Below are 16,114 nucleotides of genomic sequence, written 5' to 3'. Positions count from 1 at the left end.
ATCGCTTCTGGTCCAGGTATTTTGTACGTGCTTTGTTAAATATTTTACTCAATATGCCTTCAAAAGAGCTACTAAATATGAACATTAGTGACAATATATATTGTGTAGAGTTCACCCAAAACTAAAATTACTGTGTGATAAAAAAAGTCAAGTTTACAGCATTTTAGTGTCAGTATTATAACTGCTATAACTATTAAACTACTATATATAATATTAAATTTAATGTATAATAATGCAATGGGAGAATATCTGAGGGTCCTGATAATGCCAAATGTCTTATGTTATCAGTAAAAAGTGGCCTACATTATTTTAATTATAACTAGTCAGAGACAGAGTGCAAGCATATTCAACAAAAACAATTCTGTATTTTCAGCATCAGAATCATGAATGTTTGTATTCTGGTGTCACTTTTGTCCTGTGCATTGGGTTACCAGCACCAAGTCCCTATTCACTTCCACCCACCAGTGTATAATGCCAAATTTAGCATTATAATCAACAGTACATTTTTTGTTAATCTTTTACCATATGTCTTGGAGTATCACAATAATATCATATCGTGATATTCAAATTGTGACATGAGTGTATCGTTAGATAAGTGATAAGTGTTAAGTGATATTTTATAATCACTTGTGACCATAGAGAAGTAACAAAGGGAATTTCTAATTTTACATTTTTCACACATGCATCCATGTATCCACACTCTCAATGGCATAAAAGCAGGACTATATCCACTATTATGGATGCACATTTACAGTGTTTGCACATTCACTGAAGATTTGGATTTGATTTCTTTAGAAACCAGGAACGATTTATGCAGAGGATCCGCTTATATACTGGGAGTTGCTGTCACCTAGTGGATATTTTCAGTATAAAAAGTATTTGTTAATCAGCAGTTTTTCTTCCATATATCTCCTGATAATTCACAAGAGTGTACAAACTCTAACAAGTTTTCATGCACTCAAACATAAAAGGGACAACAAATACTAGTTAAAATTCAAAGGGTTTTTTAATGGCAAAAAACTAACTTTGCTGTGTTAACAAAATCATAATTGCAACCTGCATTGCTAAATAAGTACCACTGCAGTGGGATAATTTGGAACCAAGCCCTCTGGTGTGTGCTACTGTGGGCGTGTTGTGTTGCCTGTTTGCTCACAAATTGGCCTATTTTCAGTGGATGCAACAGAGTATTAGTCTGAACAAGCAGCAGGGACAGAACGCTAACTCAGCAACATTTCCCCTCAATGGGAATGCAAATAAAAACAAGATGCAAAGCAAAACCTTTGATTAAAACTCAGAAGTCCCTGAGCAGAGAGAAAAGAAAAGAAAATTAAAATAAAATAAACTTTGTATTTGTATAAGAAACTCTTTTGTAATATATTAATTCTAAAAAAAAAAAAAAAAAAAAAAAAAAAAAAAAATCCATTTTACATAAAGTAAGACCTGTGTACAAGTACAGGATCTCCATGAATTGAATCATAAAATCACTTTTTTCTCTCAATTAAATTTAAGCAAATAATATTTATTAATTAGACTTCCTAAAATAAAATAAATGAAAAACTGAGCTGGGAATACAAGCTTCATGTCTAAAAGCTGAGAGGTGAAGAATAATAATTTTTTTTTTTTTTTTTTTTAAAAGGGGGGGTAATCACAGTTTCTGCCAATCTCACGTTAACCTTGAGTACCTATAGAGTAGTATAGCATCCTTCATTTCGCCGAAAATTCTTTAGTTTTATCATATTTATAAAAGATACATGTACCGAGTCTTTCCGAAAACAGCCGAGTACCTGGAGGCATGTCATGCGAGCGGAGATAGAGCGATGAGCTGTCACGAGCACGCGCAGGTTTTGCGTATACATCGGCTTGTTTATATTATATGCACTTAGGCGCCTATTACCAACAAAACAGACATTTGAAGCAGTTTTACTCACCACCTGCGGTTCCGACTCAATAAATATCATTATTGCTGTGACTGCTCCATCTTTCAGTTTCAAACGATCTGTAAATCCAGCATAGAACTGGTCCTGAGGGCTTGAACAGCCACGGAAAAACACGAGATATTCTCCATTCATTTTAACCAATAAAAACGCAATTGCAACTATCAGTTTCTATGGTTATTTTAATAACAAATATCAAGAGCGCATCAATGTAATATGTGAGCACAAAACTCTCAGCTCCACTCAACGCTGGGTTCTTTGGAAAGCAAGGTTATCTTTCCCTCACAACGAAAAACACTTCTTTGGTGACATTGTTGATTTTCTGAAGTCCTATGACCTGTGCAGCGCTACTGACGACTTCTGTAAAGCCGAACGCACGTTGATGGGCGTGCTCTTGCTCTCTCTGGTCGACATGTGCGCGCGCGCCTTTCCGGGAGAAGTGCCCGTACAAGGAATTCCGCCCCCGTTGATGTCACTCAGGCCCGTACTCGGAAAAAAAACCCCCCGAAGTTTATGAGGATTTGGAAGAGTATTTTTGGCACAGAAATAGGCTACTCCGTCATACGTCCAACTCGTGTTTAGCATGATAATCCAAGTCTTTAACAGTGTAAATAGAATGCATATAGCAAAATAGCCCCCCCCCTCCCTTTAAGCTGCAACAGATTAAGAAGTGTTTTAGCATGATTATACATTTTAACATTTTGTAAACAATGAAAGCCTTTAAATAAATCATTTAATAGTTTATGGGATACTTGGTGGTGTAAACAGAAAACTAAATTTGCTGATAGGGCATATGCTTGTGTACAAAAACACTCTACCCAAGCTTAAGGCAAGTGTTCAAATGGCATGGCAAAGTATGACGTCATAGCTGCATGCTTCTTCAACTGTGTCAGTCATCTTTCTTATCAGAGGTACTGTCCTCTTGGTCATCATCATGAGAAGCAGAACAGAAGTAAGCAAAAGAGGAGTCACAGTCTGGCTCCCCACCCTGGAGACCCTGGTATCGCTGTAGCTCGATGTAGGTGGTGAAGAGCTTGGCATACTCTGGGTGTGTGAGAGCGAAGGAACGAAACTCATCTGAGAGAGAAAATGAGATTGGAAAGTTACTACAAATGTGTTTACTCAAAAGGAAACCAAACTAATCAAGTGATGTAACTGATGGGCAGTAATGAAATTATGTATGGTAATTAGCATATTTACATCAGGCACTGTGTAAAAACAAGCCTTAAAGATTTTATTTTATTTTGGACACTCAAGTAGGTACTATCCAACATGATGGCCTGAAATCAACTCCTGTCAAGTAACACAAAAGTAACACAAAAATGACTCCACATTTCAATAGGCAACCAGTCCTTGTTTGGATAAAAACATGTTTCAATAGTTTACGCAAATAACCACAAGCCTTTACTTAAAAGTGCTCAAGATTGCACACAGATATTTTCCAAGGTGTTCACATATACAGCATGGAATCACGTGCTGCTGACTGTGATGCTTTCATGTGCAGAAAAAAGCCTGGGCCTCTGGGTGATGTTCTTTAATTTACGTGGAAACTTTTGTTGGACTATTAAACATTTACTGCAGTACCACAGCATACAGTAATCTGATAGTTCTTGCTTGCTGAATGCATTAAACAAATACAACTTTTACTTCAGACAAGTCAAGAATCTTGACATGAAATGAACTCTGGACTGTGAAAAACCTTGGACTGGTATAATCAAGTTAAATCTTTTTTTTTTTTTTTTTTAAAGCAGCTTCATGGGAAAATACTTCTCTAATATCTATAATATCATAACCCAATCTAATTTCCCAGTAGATTTTGTGAAGTACTCATTGGTCAGTTGTATTTAAATGTTCATTGGAAGAATTATGCCTCAATATATTTTTAAATCAATAAGATCAAGGCCCGGTTTCACAAACAGGGCTTAGACTAAGCCAGGCATTCGTTCAATTAGGGCATTTAAAGGGATAGTTCACCCAAAAATTAAAATTCTGTCATCATTTACTCAACCTCGAGTTGTTCCAAACCTGTATGAATTTCTTTGTTCTGTTGAACACAAAGGAAGATATTTTGAAGAATGTGGGAAACTGAACAGTTCTGGGGCACCATTGACTCCCATAGTATATTTTGTTTTTCCTACTATGGAAGTCAATGGTGCCCCAAAGCAGCCTGGTTACAAACTTTCTTCAAAATATCTTTCTTTGACAAAGAAATGTATACAGATTTGGAACAACTTGAGGGTGAGTAAATTATGACAGAATTTTCATTTTTGGGTAAACTATCCCTTTAAGTAGCTTTTATAATCGTACCCTAGAAAAAAACATTACTGGTGTACATCTTGAGACAAAACAATGGCACTGACATATTTTAAAATACGTCATTGCAAGTTGCTTTCAGTTAAAACAGCTCAATCCTGCATTTTAGTCTGGGACTAGGCTTAAGCCTTGTCTGTGAAATCGGGGATTGTTTATTAAAGATGATGTTAATACAATGCAATTCAGAATTGAGCATTTACTTAACACACCCTAAACTGGCACCCAAATTTAACATTGCCAGTGTTAGGCCTGTGTTCTAATTTCTACAATCTAATTTGCCAAACAAGACAACCACTGTCACAGTGCCTGTGATTTGAGTGTCTATGTACAGATATGATTATGAAAATGCTAAATGGCATGTTGAAAAGCATTTGACCACAGACTATATAACTGAAACTTGAGAGCCCACAAAACCCTTGGTTACAAGTGCAATTATAATGGTAAGTTATTTGTTTGCTAAATTTCATAAAAAAAAAAAAAAAAAAAAAAAAAAAAAGTATTCTCTGAATGATAGCATTTCTAACATCCATGACAGTCTTATCTCACTGAGGTAGTTGCTATACAGTTGGCATACAGACCATAAGTTATGTGTCCTGATCCATCTGCATCAATTTCTGTGAAGAGGCTGTTGACGTCAAGATCACACACTCCAAGAGCAGAACGTATCAAACTGCTAAACTCCTCTTGTGTGATACAGTTGTCCTCATCGATGTCAAACAGCTGCAGAAAGAGTTCACAGACACAACCGGACAATCTACCTCATTTTATACATATACATTCACCAATTTTGACAACAAATCACTTGAGAGTAATCCATCCATACGCTCTGCTGCTGACTTGTTTCTTTTTGTCAAGTAGTTAGAGATTTTTTAAAAGCCACCTCAAGGTGCTAACAACCACTGACACATTGGTGCCTGTATGGTTTACCCTCATAACCACATTACAATGTCTTCTGTAACTATTTACCAGATGAAATCTTAATTTTATTTTTGCACAATTATACAGTAGTTTGAGAATTTATGGATTGCAATTGTCTTCTCATAGTAGTATCAGTGTAATCTGTGATATCATTACCTTAAAAGCAGTCTGAATGACTTCCTCATTATTAGCTGGTCGGCACAGAACAGTGACACCAATGACATACTCTCTGAAATCAATGGTGCCATCCCCATTCTACAAAGAGACACAGAAAACATATGCTTTATCTACTTTATATAGGCCACACTGTGAATAAAATAAAATGCTGTTTTATTCATCCAGTCCCATAGATTTATATTGGTTGTGGAATGAAAATAGAGTAGATTTTAAAGCAGATATCTTGTATTTCATACATTCAGCTTATTGTCTGTATCTTAGTGGGGCTCTTTTCCACATCTTACTCCACATGGTTAGTTATGGACACACTCACTCTGTCAAACAGGGCGAAGAGCTCATGTAGAACTGGGCTGAGAGGTAGTTTGAGGAAGCTGGCAAACTCCTCAACTGTAATCCTCCCACCTTTGCAAGAACAGGCTATGTTGGCAAAACTCTCCAGTTCCTTCTTCACGTTATCCCATTTTAATCTGAATTTACAACAGAGAAACAGAAATTTCAATCTTAAAGTTGGCAATAAAAATACTTTTTATTCTTATTGTGATGTATATCTATCCAAAAGAAACGGTTTCTTGAAATAGAAAAAATGTAAGACTTGATTGGATGGATGTGGTTTGCTATTGCTGTTATCTCATGTGAGTGACGTGAAGTTTTTTGATAAAAAGATTATGATGGCATGTGAGTTTTGAATTAATTTTAAAATAAATACTGCAATCTTACATAAAAGAACAAGAATTTCATGGTGCCTTTAAATGACCTTTTTTCATTTTGTGTAGTCATTTGGGCTACGAGTATCACAATATTTAATGATAACAAGGTTATGCACTTATTTTATATTTTTATAATAATAGTCGTACTCCAATTTCCTGCTGATCTTGGTAAACTCCACGAGACCTGCCTCCATAGGCAGTGTCAGTTCTCCAGCTGCAATCATCAGACGACAATCTTCGTAAGTGTGGTCTGTGACCGGCAGGCCCAGGGACCTAGTAACAGAGTCAGAAATTGTGATACAATTCTTAAGATAGAAATATTGTATTATGCACACATTGTAAATGTCCACCAAATAAAATCTTATAAAGACATGGAAGAATAAATAGCTTACACAGCCATGACAGATCTCACTGACTGAGCAAACTTGATAGGACATTTTTTCTCCATCTCAGTAGGAACTTGAGGGGGCAGAAACTAAAGCACAGACACAATACATATATTCACTGAAATAATCTGTATCTATATAAGATTTTTGAAGATTAGCTAAATGTTTGTTTTAGCATCATTCTTCTCCACAGCTTCTTGATGCTCTTTTGACATATTTCTACATCAAAGGTGCAAAAAGCAGAGAATATTAGCATTAAATATGTAAACATTTCTTACAGACCTCAACCTCCACTGTAGTATAGAGCTGGCAGAGTGTGAGCAGCAGTAATCTGGCCCTATAACAGGAACTGGTGGTGAGGCTCAAACCAACATTTCAGGAAGCATTGCTCTCTATATAAAGTATGCATGACTGTGCAAAAAGGGTCTCAAGACCAAGCTTATCTAAGAAAGTGATCTATAAGACTAGAGAGGAAGAAGATAGCAATTTAGTCATCCTTTTTTATTTGATTATGACATTTAGCTCTATTTTTCTCTTAACTTGCATGCCAATAAACCAATGAAACATCCTTTTTGGCTCACCAGAGTGTTTCTTGCTGCATTCTATACATAATCCTGGCATTTAAATCAGAATTCTGATCACTTTTTTGTTGCAACAGTGATTGGAAGAGGCCTAACTGTAGAAGCATTTTGTCAGTTGTATAAATGCTTTTGGCTTTGTTTAAGTTTAATATTACTTACGATTTTGGACCCTGCCATGTCCATGTGACTGTGTCCTGTAAGTATTAAAAAAAAATACAAAAGTAAGAATTATTCTATTTTAAAATAAAACATTTTTCAAAGACATGAACCCATTACAGCTTGAGCACGACTGACATACATGGAGAGCCTTTAGCCACTGCTTGTAATTTTGACAGGTGGCCTAACCCTTACGAAAAAGAAGTTTACTTCAAGTTCATTTTATCAAGTATACTTAAGTAATGTTAAAGTATATTTTTTAAGTATACTTTATGTAGTAAGTATACTAGTATCAATGTACTAGTAGTAAACTTGTAAGTGTACTATTTTAATACCGCTTGGGACTAAATTGGCCCAACTGAAGTATACGTTTAAGTCTACTATAAGTGTAACAGTAGTAAACTTTAAGTACACAACTAGTTCACAGTTTCGTTTCTCATTTGTACTGCATCTGTACTACAAGTGAACTTAAGTATACTAGTAGTTTACTATTTTAATTCTAGTAGTACATTTTAGTATATAAATTGAAATATACTATCAGTAAACTACTAGTTTAGTGTACTTGTAAGTATACTTGTTAGTTTTCTTTAAGTGAACATAACATCACACTTATAGTTTACTTTTTATATATTATTTGTGGCAATTTAAGTATACTACTAGGTTCCTATTTGGGTATTATATTTTATACTTGAAATACCTTTAACTGTACTTGAACTCTTTCTATTTTAAAAACATTTTATTCTAGCTTCATGAATCCTTTTTTATTAACACTCAAATGTGGGTAAGTTTTTTATCAACACTTAAATGTGGGTAACATTTTAAATAAAAAGCTGAGAAAATTGCATTTTTGTCAAAGACTACGTCTGGATGGGATTCAGAAAGATGATCAAACACAGGTAGAGTAGATAGAGTCCATAAACACCCCCAAAGCTTCATAGTCCTCAAAGTCCACAAAGCGTTTGGCATTGGTTTTGGTTTTTATTTACATGCTGTTTAATGTTTGATGATCACTTTATTTTATATTTGCATGAGTAATTTTCTATTGCTTGTTTAAGCTTCTTCTTTTCCTGTGTTTTGATCTGGAGATTCTGTACTCTTTCAGAAGATGTAAAACAGCGCCCCTTACCATTATATAGCCTGAAAATTCAATCAATGGCGAGGAAAGAGGGAAGTAAATTCCTATGTACACTACCAGTGGACTAGCCTACACAAAACTTCAGATACTCAGAATTAGGAATTTATCTGTTTCTTTATAAATCAATATTTTCCGAACAATGTACTTTTATATTATACTTTTACAAATATACTTTTAAGTATATCTCGATCAAAGACTGAGTCCAAGTATAGGCCAAATATACTTAGACTTTTCTGTCAGTATAAGTCAAGTATACTTAAGTGCAATTTTAAGTATATTTCTCAGAAGTACATAAAGGATATTTCTGAGAAGTAGACTGAAAGTATACTTTCTTGTTTTTAGTCTAAAAGAAGTATGCTAATAGCACACTTGAATAAACTTCTTTTTCGTAAGGGAATGCAATTGCATGCTGTTTTATGTTTGGTCTACTACAGTACTATCTACTTAGTTATTATGGTTATTTATGGATATGTACTTTACATATGTTAGAATTTATTTTGTTACTCCATTGCATCATGAAAACAAGACTTCTGTTGAATTTATACTGACCAACTTATTTGGATATCTGATAAGAACTGGCTGTACCGGGACCCCTGGGACAAAGGCACCTATGGAGGTAAAGAGAGTAGCAAATAAGCACCTTTCATTCATTTTCTTTGTCTTTTTTGTCCTTTTAGCTACATTCATACCTCCTGAAATTTGCTCAGTACCACTGTCCCAACTGTTTTCTTTATGGAGAAATATATTTCAGAATGAACTTAAATCCCTGTCTGACACTACTGATCACACCATGTGCTGCATATCAGGTCACAGCTTTTTACTGATTCTCAAATGGACAATCACTGATTATCAATGAAGCAAAACCTGTCCAACTGATATGACCTGAATGTAGATAAAACCTATAGGTATTACATAATACAACAATAAATCTCACTCTGATCAGCTAACTTAAAGCCTACTGCAAACAGATTTTGTTTTTGAAATATATTTAAATAAATGTCATAGACTCAAATGGATAAAATCTTAGTGGTGTGTGGATAATACCCATTCATAGACACAACACTCACTCTCGTTTATGTGCTGCTGGTTTTGCTGGCCTCAGCAGACATCATTCTAGTTTCTTTAGTACACCAAAACAAACTGTCAGCATTGGAAACCCCTAATTCCATGATAGTTTATCTGCCCTTTTACTTGTATACATTTGCATCAGGTAAATTAGTTTACTGATAACAGACAAGAAGATTTTCATATGGTGCAGTTCATACACAACTTTCATCATCTACCGAGTCTGCTACAGTACAAGATCTTAACTGGATCTTAATATTAAAGGGTTAGTTCACTCAAAAATGAAAATAATGTCATTTATTACTCACCCTCATGCCGTTCCACACCCGTAAGACCTTCGTTAATCTTCGGAACACAAATTAAGATATTTTTGTTGAAATCCGATGGCTCCGTGAGGCCTCCATAGCCAGCAATGACATTTCCTCTCTCAAGATCCATAAAGGTACTAAAAACATATTTAAATCAGTTCATGTGAGTACAGTGGTTCAATATTAATATTGTAAAGCAATGAGAATATTTTTGGTGTGCCAAAAAAAAAAAAAAAAGACGACTTATTTAGTGATGGCCGATTTCAAAATACTGCTTCAGGAAGCTTCGGAGCATAATGAATCAGTGTGTCGAATCATGATTCGGTTTGCGTGTCAAACCGCCAAACTGCTGAAATCACGTGACTTTGGCGCCCCGAACCGCTGATTCATAACCATCACTAAATAAGTCATTATTTTGTTTTTTTTGGCACACCAAAAATATTCTCGTCACTTTATAATATTAATATTGAACCACAGTACTCACATGAACTGATTTAAATATGTTTTTAGTACCTTTATGGATCTTGAGAGAGGAAATGTCATTGCTCCCTATACAGGCCTCACGGAGTCATCGGATTTCAACAAGAATATCTCAATTTGCGTTCCAAAGATTAACGAAGGTCTTACGGGTGTGGAACAGCATGAGGGTAAGTAATAAATGACAGAATTTTCATTTTTGGGTGAACTAACCCTTTAATTCTGCATTATTATGTTGTCCAATATCATAATTAACCTTTCTATATAACAAACAAACAAAAATAAACAGAATCTGCTAACCTTGTTTGAAGGTAATGAGACATGATCTGTTTGTACATGTTCCTTCAGGAAAAACGAGCACCTAAAAAAGAAAATAACACCAGTATTATATTATATATATATATATATATATATATATATATATATATATATATATATATATATATATATATATATATATATATATATAAATAAAAAACAAAAAAAAACAAACAAAAAAAAAAAACCTTTGCAATAATAAAATTAGGAAAACTAATTAAACTATGTTGTAAAATCCACAATGTTGACACAGGTCATTGTTTAGGAACAGGACATCCAGCATTTGAGGAAGTATGGGTCTAAAAGTAATTTCCTGCTTTCAAAAGTTGGAACACACTTAACTTGGTTTCACATTGTGAAATTCAAGTTTAAACGTTCAACTTTGTTTTATTTTTGATAATTTTAAAGTCACACGATAAAATAAAATAGGAGTGGAGGAGCTCACCTGCGGCCAGTGTCCTCCTGACTTTGCTCTCCGCTCAATCTCAAGTATAGTGTTTCTACGAGAGTCTGGATCTTTGCGTGAAACAAGCACTGGCTGCACACAGCGCAAAAACCCTGGGGAACATAAAAATAATAAAACAATATTAAGTAATAAGTGGGTTTTGCAGTAATAGCAAAACTGATCAGCAATATATATATATATATATTGCTGATCAGTTTTGGTAGCTTTCAAGTAGCTTATATATTCAAAAGCTACTTGAGAACATTATCAAAATGTTATGGCATTTCATTTGCTTTTTGTGTTTCTTTTTGTAAATAAACACAATGCTTACTGCCAAAGATTGGTGCTTCCAGGGACTCCGAGCGGGATACGGTAGAGGGTAGACCAGCTTCAATACAGGCGATGGCATCAAAGAAAGAAGAGTGAGGGGCCACAGCTAAAATGGGGGCCTCTACACTGCTAGCCTGCTTCCCCTTCACCACCACCCTGAAACCCATCCCGAAGAAATACATCCGGCCTAGAAAGGTCATCACTCTTTTGTGCAAGAACCTGCCCACAAACACATATACAAGCGTTAAAACATGAGGAATTATACTGGATAATGACTTCGATTTATCAAACATACCGACACATGCACACACAAGCACAAAAAGCTTGCTTTAATGGCTCTGACATGGTGTGCTCATCGCGTGTTAGATCAGCATGTTGTTGCATCAGTTAAGATAATAACCACATCCCTCCAACAGCCGTGCAGCCTCCTTCGCTAAGACTTAATTAATCTGATCAGTGTGGTCAGTATGAGAAGAAACAAGACACAAAATGAGCTGTTTCTCAAGAAACCACATGGCCTGTTTGACAGAGAAGCATGAATTAAACAGACTGGAAGGGCTCTGTAACGCACAACATATTTGCAACGGCTGATATGCAAACCACAAATTTCGCATCACTAACTCACACATCTATTATTAATGCAGGGGAAGCAAACACACCTAACAATACACAGACTCCCTTGCACACAAGACCTAACAAATTACTATTAGCTTGCATTTAACAATCCCTTCTTAGCCTGTAGCAAAAGATACAAATCAGGAACTAAGACAACATCAGAAAATTTTAAGAGGTTTTTTTATCTGTATGGTTAAGATTTAAGGTGCTGTGCTGTCAGGTTTAGTTAGCAGGCCAAGAATATAAGTGTTTTATTATGCTTTAAACAAGCTGTAACCTAAAAAAAAAAGGTGCATTTTAATCTTGTGCTGAAATGTAGGAGGTGGTGTCTAAGTGTGCAACATGAGTGTACAAGAAGTGGTGTTTACCTTCTCCAGCCAGTCATTGGCTCCACCGCTCCTTTCAGAGACTGTTTGAATGTAATCATGACAGAAACCGGCCACATGACCATTAGAACAAGAAGCAAGAAAATGGCACGGAGCGGCACAAGGATGATTCCTTGAAGAAAAAACTAAACACAGACATAAGAGAAAAAACTAGACACAATCACACAATAATGTCAAATAAAGCTACACAATGCAAATTACTTTCTATGTTTCTATTCAAGGCATCTGCAGCGATTCAACCTCAAATATGTTTCTATAAAGGCTTCTTAAGAGCAAGAGCAAGACTGTGATGTAATTGGTTTAAGGGAAAAAATAATTAATGTATAAAACAAACTCTTAAATAACTAATGCTAAATAAAACCCATCAATTCAAGACGGAAACTGAAATCACACTCCCCCCGCACCTCCTCATATAGCTATTAGAGATCTACAGTACTACAGCGCCTTAAAAGTCTGGAATCAGAAAATTGAATTGGTTAATTAATTCAATTAGAAAAAGCATAATAATTACAGCAGAAAGACGAAAAATATTGAATCATATAAGGGGGGTGGGTGCTTCAAATATTGTGTTGGACAACAGGGGGCCTTCAAGTCAAAAACCTAGCATGTCAGAAGTCTTGACCTTTTTGATTGTTTTCAACCATTAAACCATACAATTCCAGAATTTTCCACATAATCTATTGGATTCATATTCAAATTAATTGTATAAACATTTTTATTGACTCATTTTAATGACTGTAAATTCAGAAATGTTAATATTCCCCTATTTACATCACCACATGTTGTGCTTAACTCTTGTTACTTCACTTGTTTTCCCTCATTACAAAAGCTAACATTGCTTACAGTTGTAACATCCAAAAAGTAACATAATTTGGACCCTTTATACAGCACAGATAGCAAGTTTCAATCATTTAGTGATTAAACATTTTCTTAATCTTCAACCCTGTTAACCAAGTTATTGTAAGGCTTGTCAAAACTAAGGGAAGGAAGGAGGAAATAAGGTAGCTTAAAGGGAAACATATTAAACAAATCAAATAAGATGTCGATACATTAATAAGATGAAGAACTGAATGACCTCAGTGAAGAATAATATTGACAGTCAAGTCATAAATTAAGAGTATGGACTCACTTTGATTTTATCGGCTTTGGTTAAATTGAGGTCGTGTAGGAATGGGTTGATGACGGCGGGCAGCAGCAGGGAATGCTGTCTGGGCAGCGCGAACACTCTCTGCGGAGGCATCTTCACTCATCACAGCAGAGCAGAGTCTTCGTGTGTCCAAGCCTCTGAACGAAGCGCTTCCTCGTTATCACACGCGCGACACGCCACCTTGTCTCGAGCCCTAGCGGTCAGCGGATGTGTTTCACAATCAAATGAGCTACCTCCCAACTAGAATCTTTTTTCGGCAAGTTTTCTGCATCCCACAAGTGTGGTGTCAGAGCAGTTTCTATGCATGCACTAGCTGACTCAAAATGCGCATAATGCTGTCTAAATAGGCAGTTGGTTTTGAGACACACCCCACCTCTTACGGAAATAATCCTATTAAGCCCTGTAGTAGTCACTAGGGCTAAAGGTGCCCTCGCTGTTTTTCCTCTATAGGTTAACCGTTTGAACAAGTGGCGTCGCTAGACTGTTTTTTTTTTACCGGGAGACACGCCATAAAATCTTCCTGATAAATCATTATCTAAAGAGGGAGTGTAACGTTACCGAGCTGAGAAACATTTTATTTGACCATATTTCAGCAAATACGTGTGTCAAGTATTTCTGACAGCGGTCTAGAATCGGAAGCAAGCTCGACTCGACAAGGAATCACTCGTTTGAGTCGATTCTTTTAAATGAACCAGTGCAGCTTTACAAGACTCTACTGCAGTAAAGACATTTTCCAACCAAAAGAGCATAAAATAAATAAATAAATAAAGTACTAAAGAAGTACAATTACATTACTATGTTTTACCCATGACTATAAAGAGTAAAATACATGGCACATATACCTGTACAGAGATAGAGAACTTCGCTTATTATACAATGAACTGCTAGATGTCGCTGTTTGTCTAGATATGTGAAACCTCAGTAATCATCAAAAGCATCATCACTAGAATGCAGTACAATGCTTTCCAAAAACTAATGTTAAATCGAATAGTTGAATGATAGAATTCCATTTAAAGAATAATTAATATTTATTTTGAGACAGTGACAAAGTGCACAAAGCATATTGAAAATAATAAAAGTAAAACATTACAAATATAAACATTGTATATGTCAATTAAAAAACTACGAAAAAAAAAATTAAAGAGTACAAATGATTATTAATCAGTATTCTCTTGATACTTGCTTGACATGAGTCCATCATGCAACAAACCCTATACAGTCTTCAGGCAACCCGTGCCGTGAATCTCTCTGTACCACAAGACGAAAGAAACAAGACTAAAAATGATATGCTTTGACAGTTGTTTGGTCTCTGTGTTTGTACACAATTATCATGTTTAAAATGTGTTCTCTTATTAAATGCAGGAATTTTTATTGCATAGTATTTACTACAAAATAAAACAAGAATTAAGTCCTTAATCTTTGCATATCAGTACTAGCAAAATATTACAATTGTGCTTTTCACATACTGCCTGGATGGATTTACTGTATTCTGTGCAATTTTTTTTAAAAAGGAGATACATCTCACTGACACCATTACCACATTTACATGTAAATGGGAAATGTCAGAAGTCCTTTTAAAACTGATGATATACATGTAGGTTATATTAAGGGGTAGGAGCTGCACTAAACCCTTTTTCATAATTAAAAACAAGAAATATCACACGTTATGACAAAACAGCAAAAATTATGGTCTTGTTTGCCTATGTCTGGCATGCAGAAATGGTCCTGGCAGTGAGGCTTACCAGGCCTCTCTGGTTAGCTAAGGATGGGTTATAATCTAAGAGGCTCTGACTAACCAAGAGGGGCAGAATGGTAAATTTGAGTGCTGTCATTTGGCACATTAACACTGGCCTTGTTTATCTAGTGATGAAGGTCATCACAGAGTGCCAGGGGCTGAGTGTTCTGTTGATGTTCAGCAGTGTAGCCAGTCCTTTTTGACCTCCCCAACTTTGACAATTTTCAGAGTGCTGTCATCCATTTTGAGATAGTGGGAGTCTTTGAAGAAGTAGCTGTGACCTGAAAACATTTAATAAGTGTAAATACCAAATGAAAATAAGTTAAATACAAATGTACTCATTTCACTACAACAAAATAAATAAACAAACAAAGTTCAGATGTTCGGGGTTACATTTTTTTTCTAAATATTTTTTTTAAAATATATATGTTATGCTCATCAAGGCTGCATTCATTTGATCAAAAATACAGTAAAGCAGTAATATTGTGAAATATTACAATTTAAAATAACTGTTTTCTGCAGCATGTTCTCTGGTCTTCAGTGTCACATGATCCTTTATAAATCATTCTAATATGCTGATTTGCTGCTTCTTAATATTTTTGTGGAAGCCGTGATACAGTTTTTGTTCAGGTATTTTTGATGAACATAACGATCAAAAGAACAGCATTTATTTGAAATAGATTTATAGATTTTTTTGTTACAACATAAACAACTTTACTGTCACTTTTAATCAATTTAATCTGTCCTTGCTGAATAATAGTGAAGAATAATTAGTGTACATTAAAAACATCATAAGACATCATAACAGAGGTAAATTAAATTGTGTCTGTTTACAGTTTTTTACAGACGCTAGGACACATTTCTCAATACTTAGGTCACTTTTGCAAAACTCTTCACACAGTTCTCCTAACCAACTTTCATCTTGGCAAAGCAGTTCATTTCACATTCAAAATGCACTACAACTACCAAAACACTTACAGT

At 35.2% G+C, this 16,114-nt stretch overlaps 2 protein-coding genes across 3 annotated transcripts in view; both read right to left on the bottom strand.

The window, feature by feature from the left end:
- Window positions 1-996: 996 nt before the first annotated feature.
- Window positions 997-13,939, bottom strand: lpcat2 (lysophosphatidylcholine acyltransferase 2). Of its 2 annotated transcripts, none has more exons than XM_067402308.1 (14): window positions 12,234-12,366; window positions 11,546-11,699; window positions 11,252-11,469; window positions 10,921-11,033; window positions 10,458-10,518; window positions 8,857-8,915; window positions 7,176-7,210; window positions 6,718-6,772; window positions 6,442-6,524; window positions 6,197-6,322; window positions 5,656-5,809; window positions 5,322-5,420; window positions 4,826-4,967; window positions 997-3,011 (listed from the first exon to the last, which is right to left on the bottom strand). In XM_067402308.1, exons 2-14 carry the CDS (start codon window positions 11,632-11,634, stop codon window positions 2,824-2,826), a joined length of 1,422 nt encoding a protein of 473 aa, XP_067258409.1. In that variant the 5' UTR covers window positions 11,635-11,699; window positions 12,234-12,366; the 3' UTR covers window positions 997-2,823. The 2 variants fall into 2 exon arrangements, with proteins under 2 accessions (XP_067258409.1, XP_067258408.1); XM_067402307.1 differs by lacking the exon at window positions 11,546-11,699 and adding an exon at window positions 13,381-13,939 and having other exon boundaries at window positions 998-3,011; window positions 12,234-12,376.
- A 479-nt stretch (window positions 13,940-14,418) lies between these two features.
- The window catches only part of mmp2 (matrix metallopeptidase 2), a 36,886-nt gene continuing 35,190 nt past the window's right edge, over window positions 14,419-16,114 (bottom strand). The window contains exon 13 of the mRNA XM_067402306.1: window positions 14,419-15,414. Coding sequence (XP_067258407.1) covers window positions 15,311-15,414 — 104 coding nt within the window. The 3' untranslated portion in view covers window positions 14,419-15,310. The remainder of the gene's footprint in view (window positions 15,415-16,114) is intronic.

Source organism: Chanodichthys erythropterus, chromosome 11 (genome assembly GCF_024489055.1).
Source record: "Chanodichthys erythropterus isolate Z2021 chromosome 11, ASM2448905v1, whole genome shotgun sequence".
NCBI classification, from domain to species: Eukaryota; Metazoa; Chordata; class Actinopteri; order Cypriniformes; family Xenocyprididae; genus Chanodichthys; species Chanodichthys erythropterus.
Note: the sequence above shows the minus strand (reverse complement) of the source record. Positions and strands in the feature narration are given on the sequence as shown.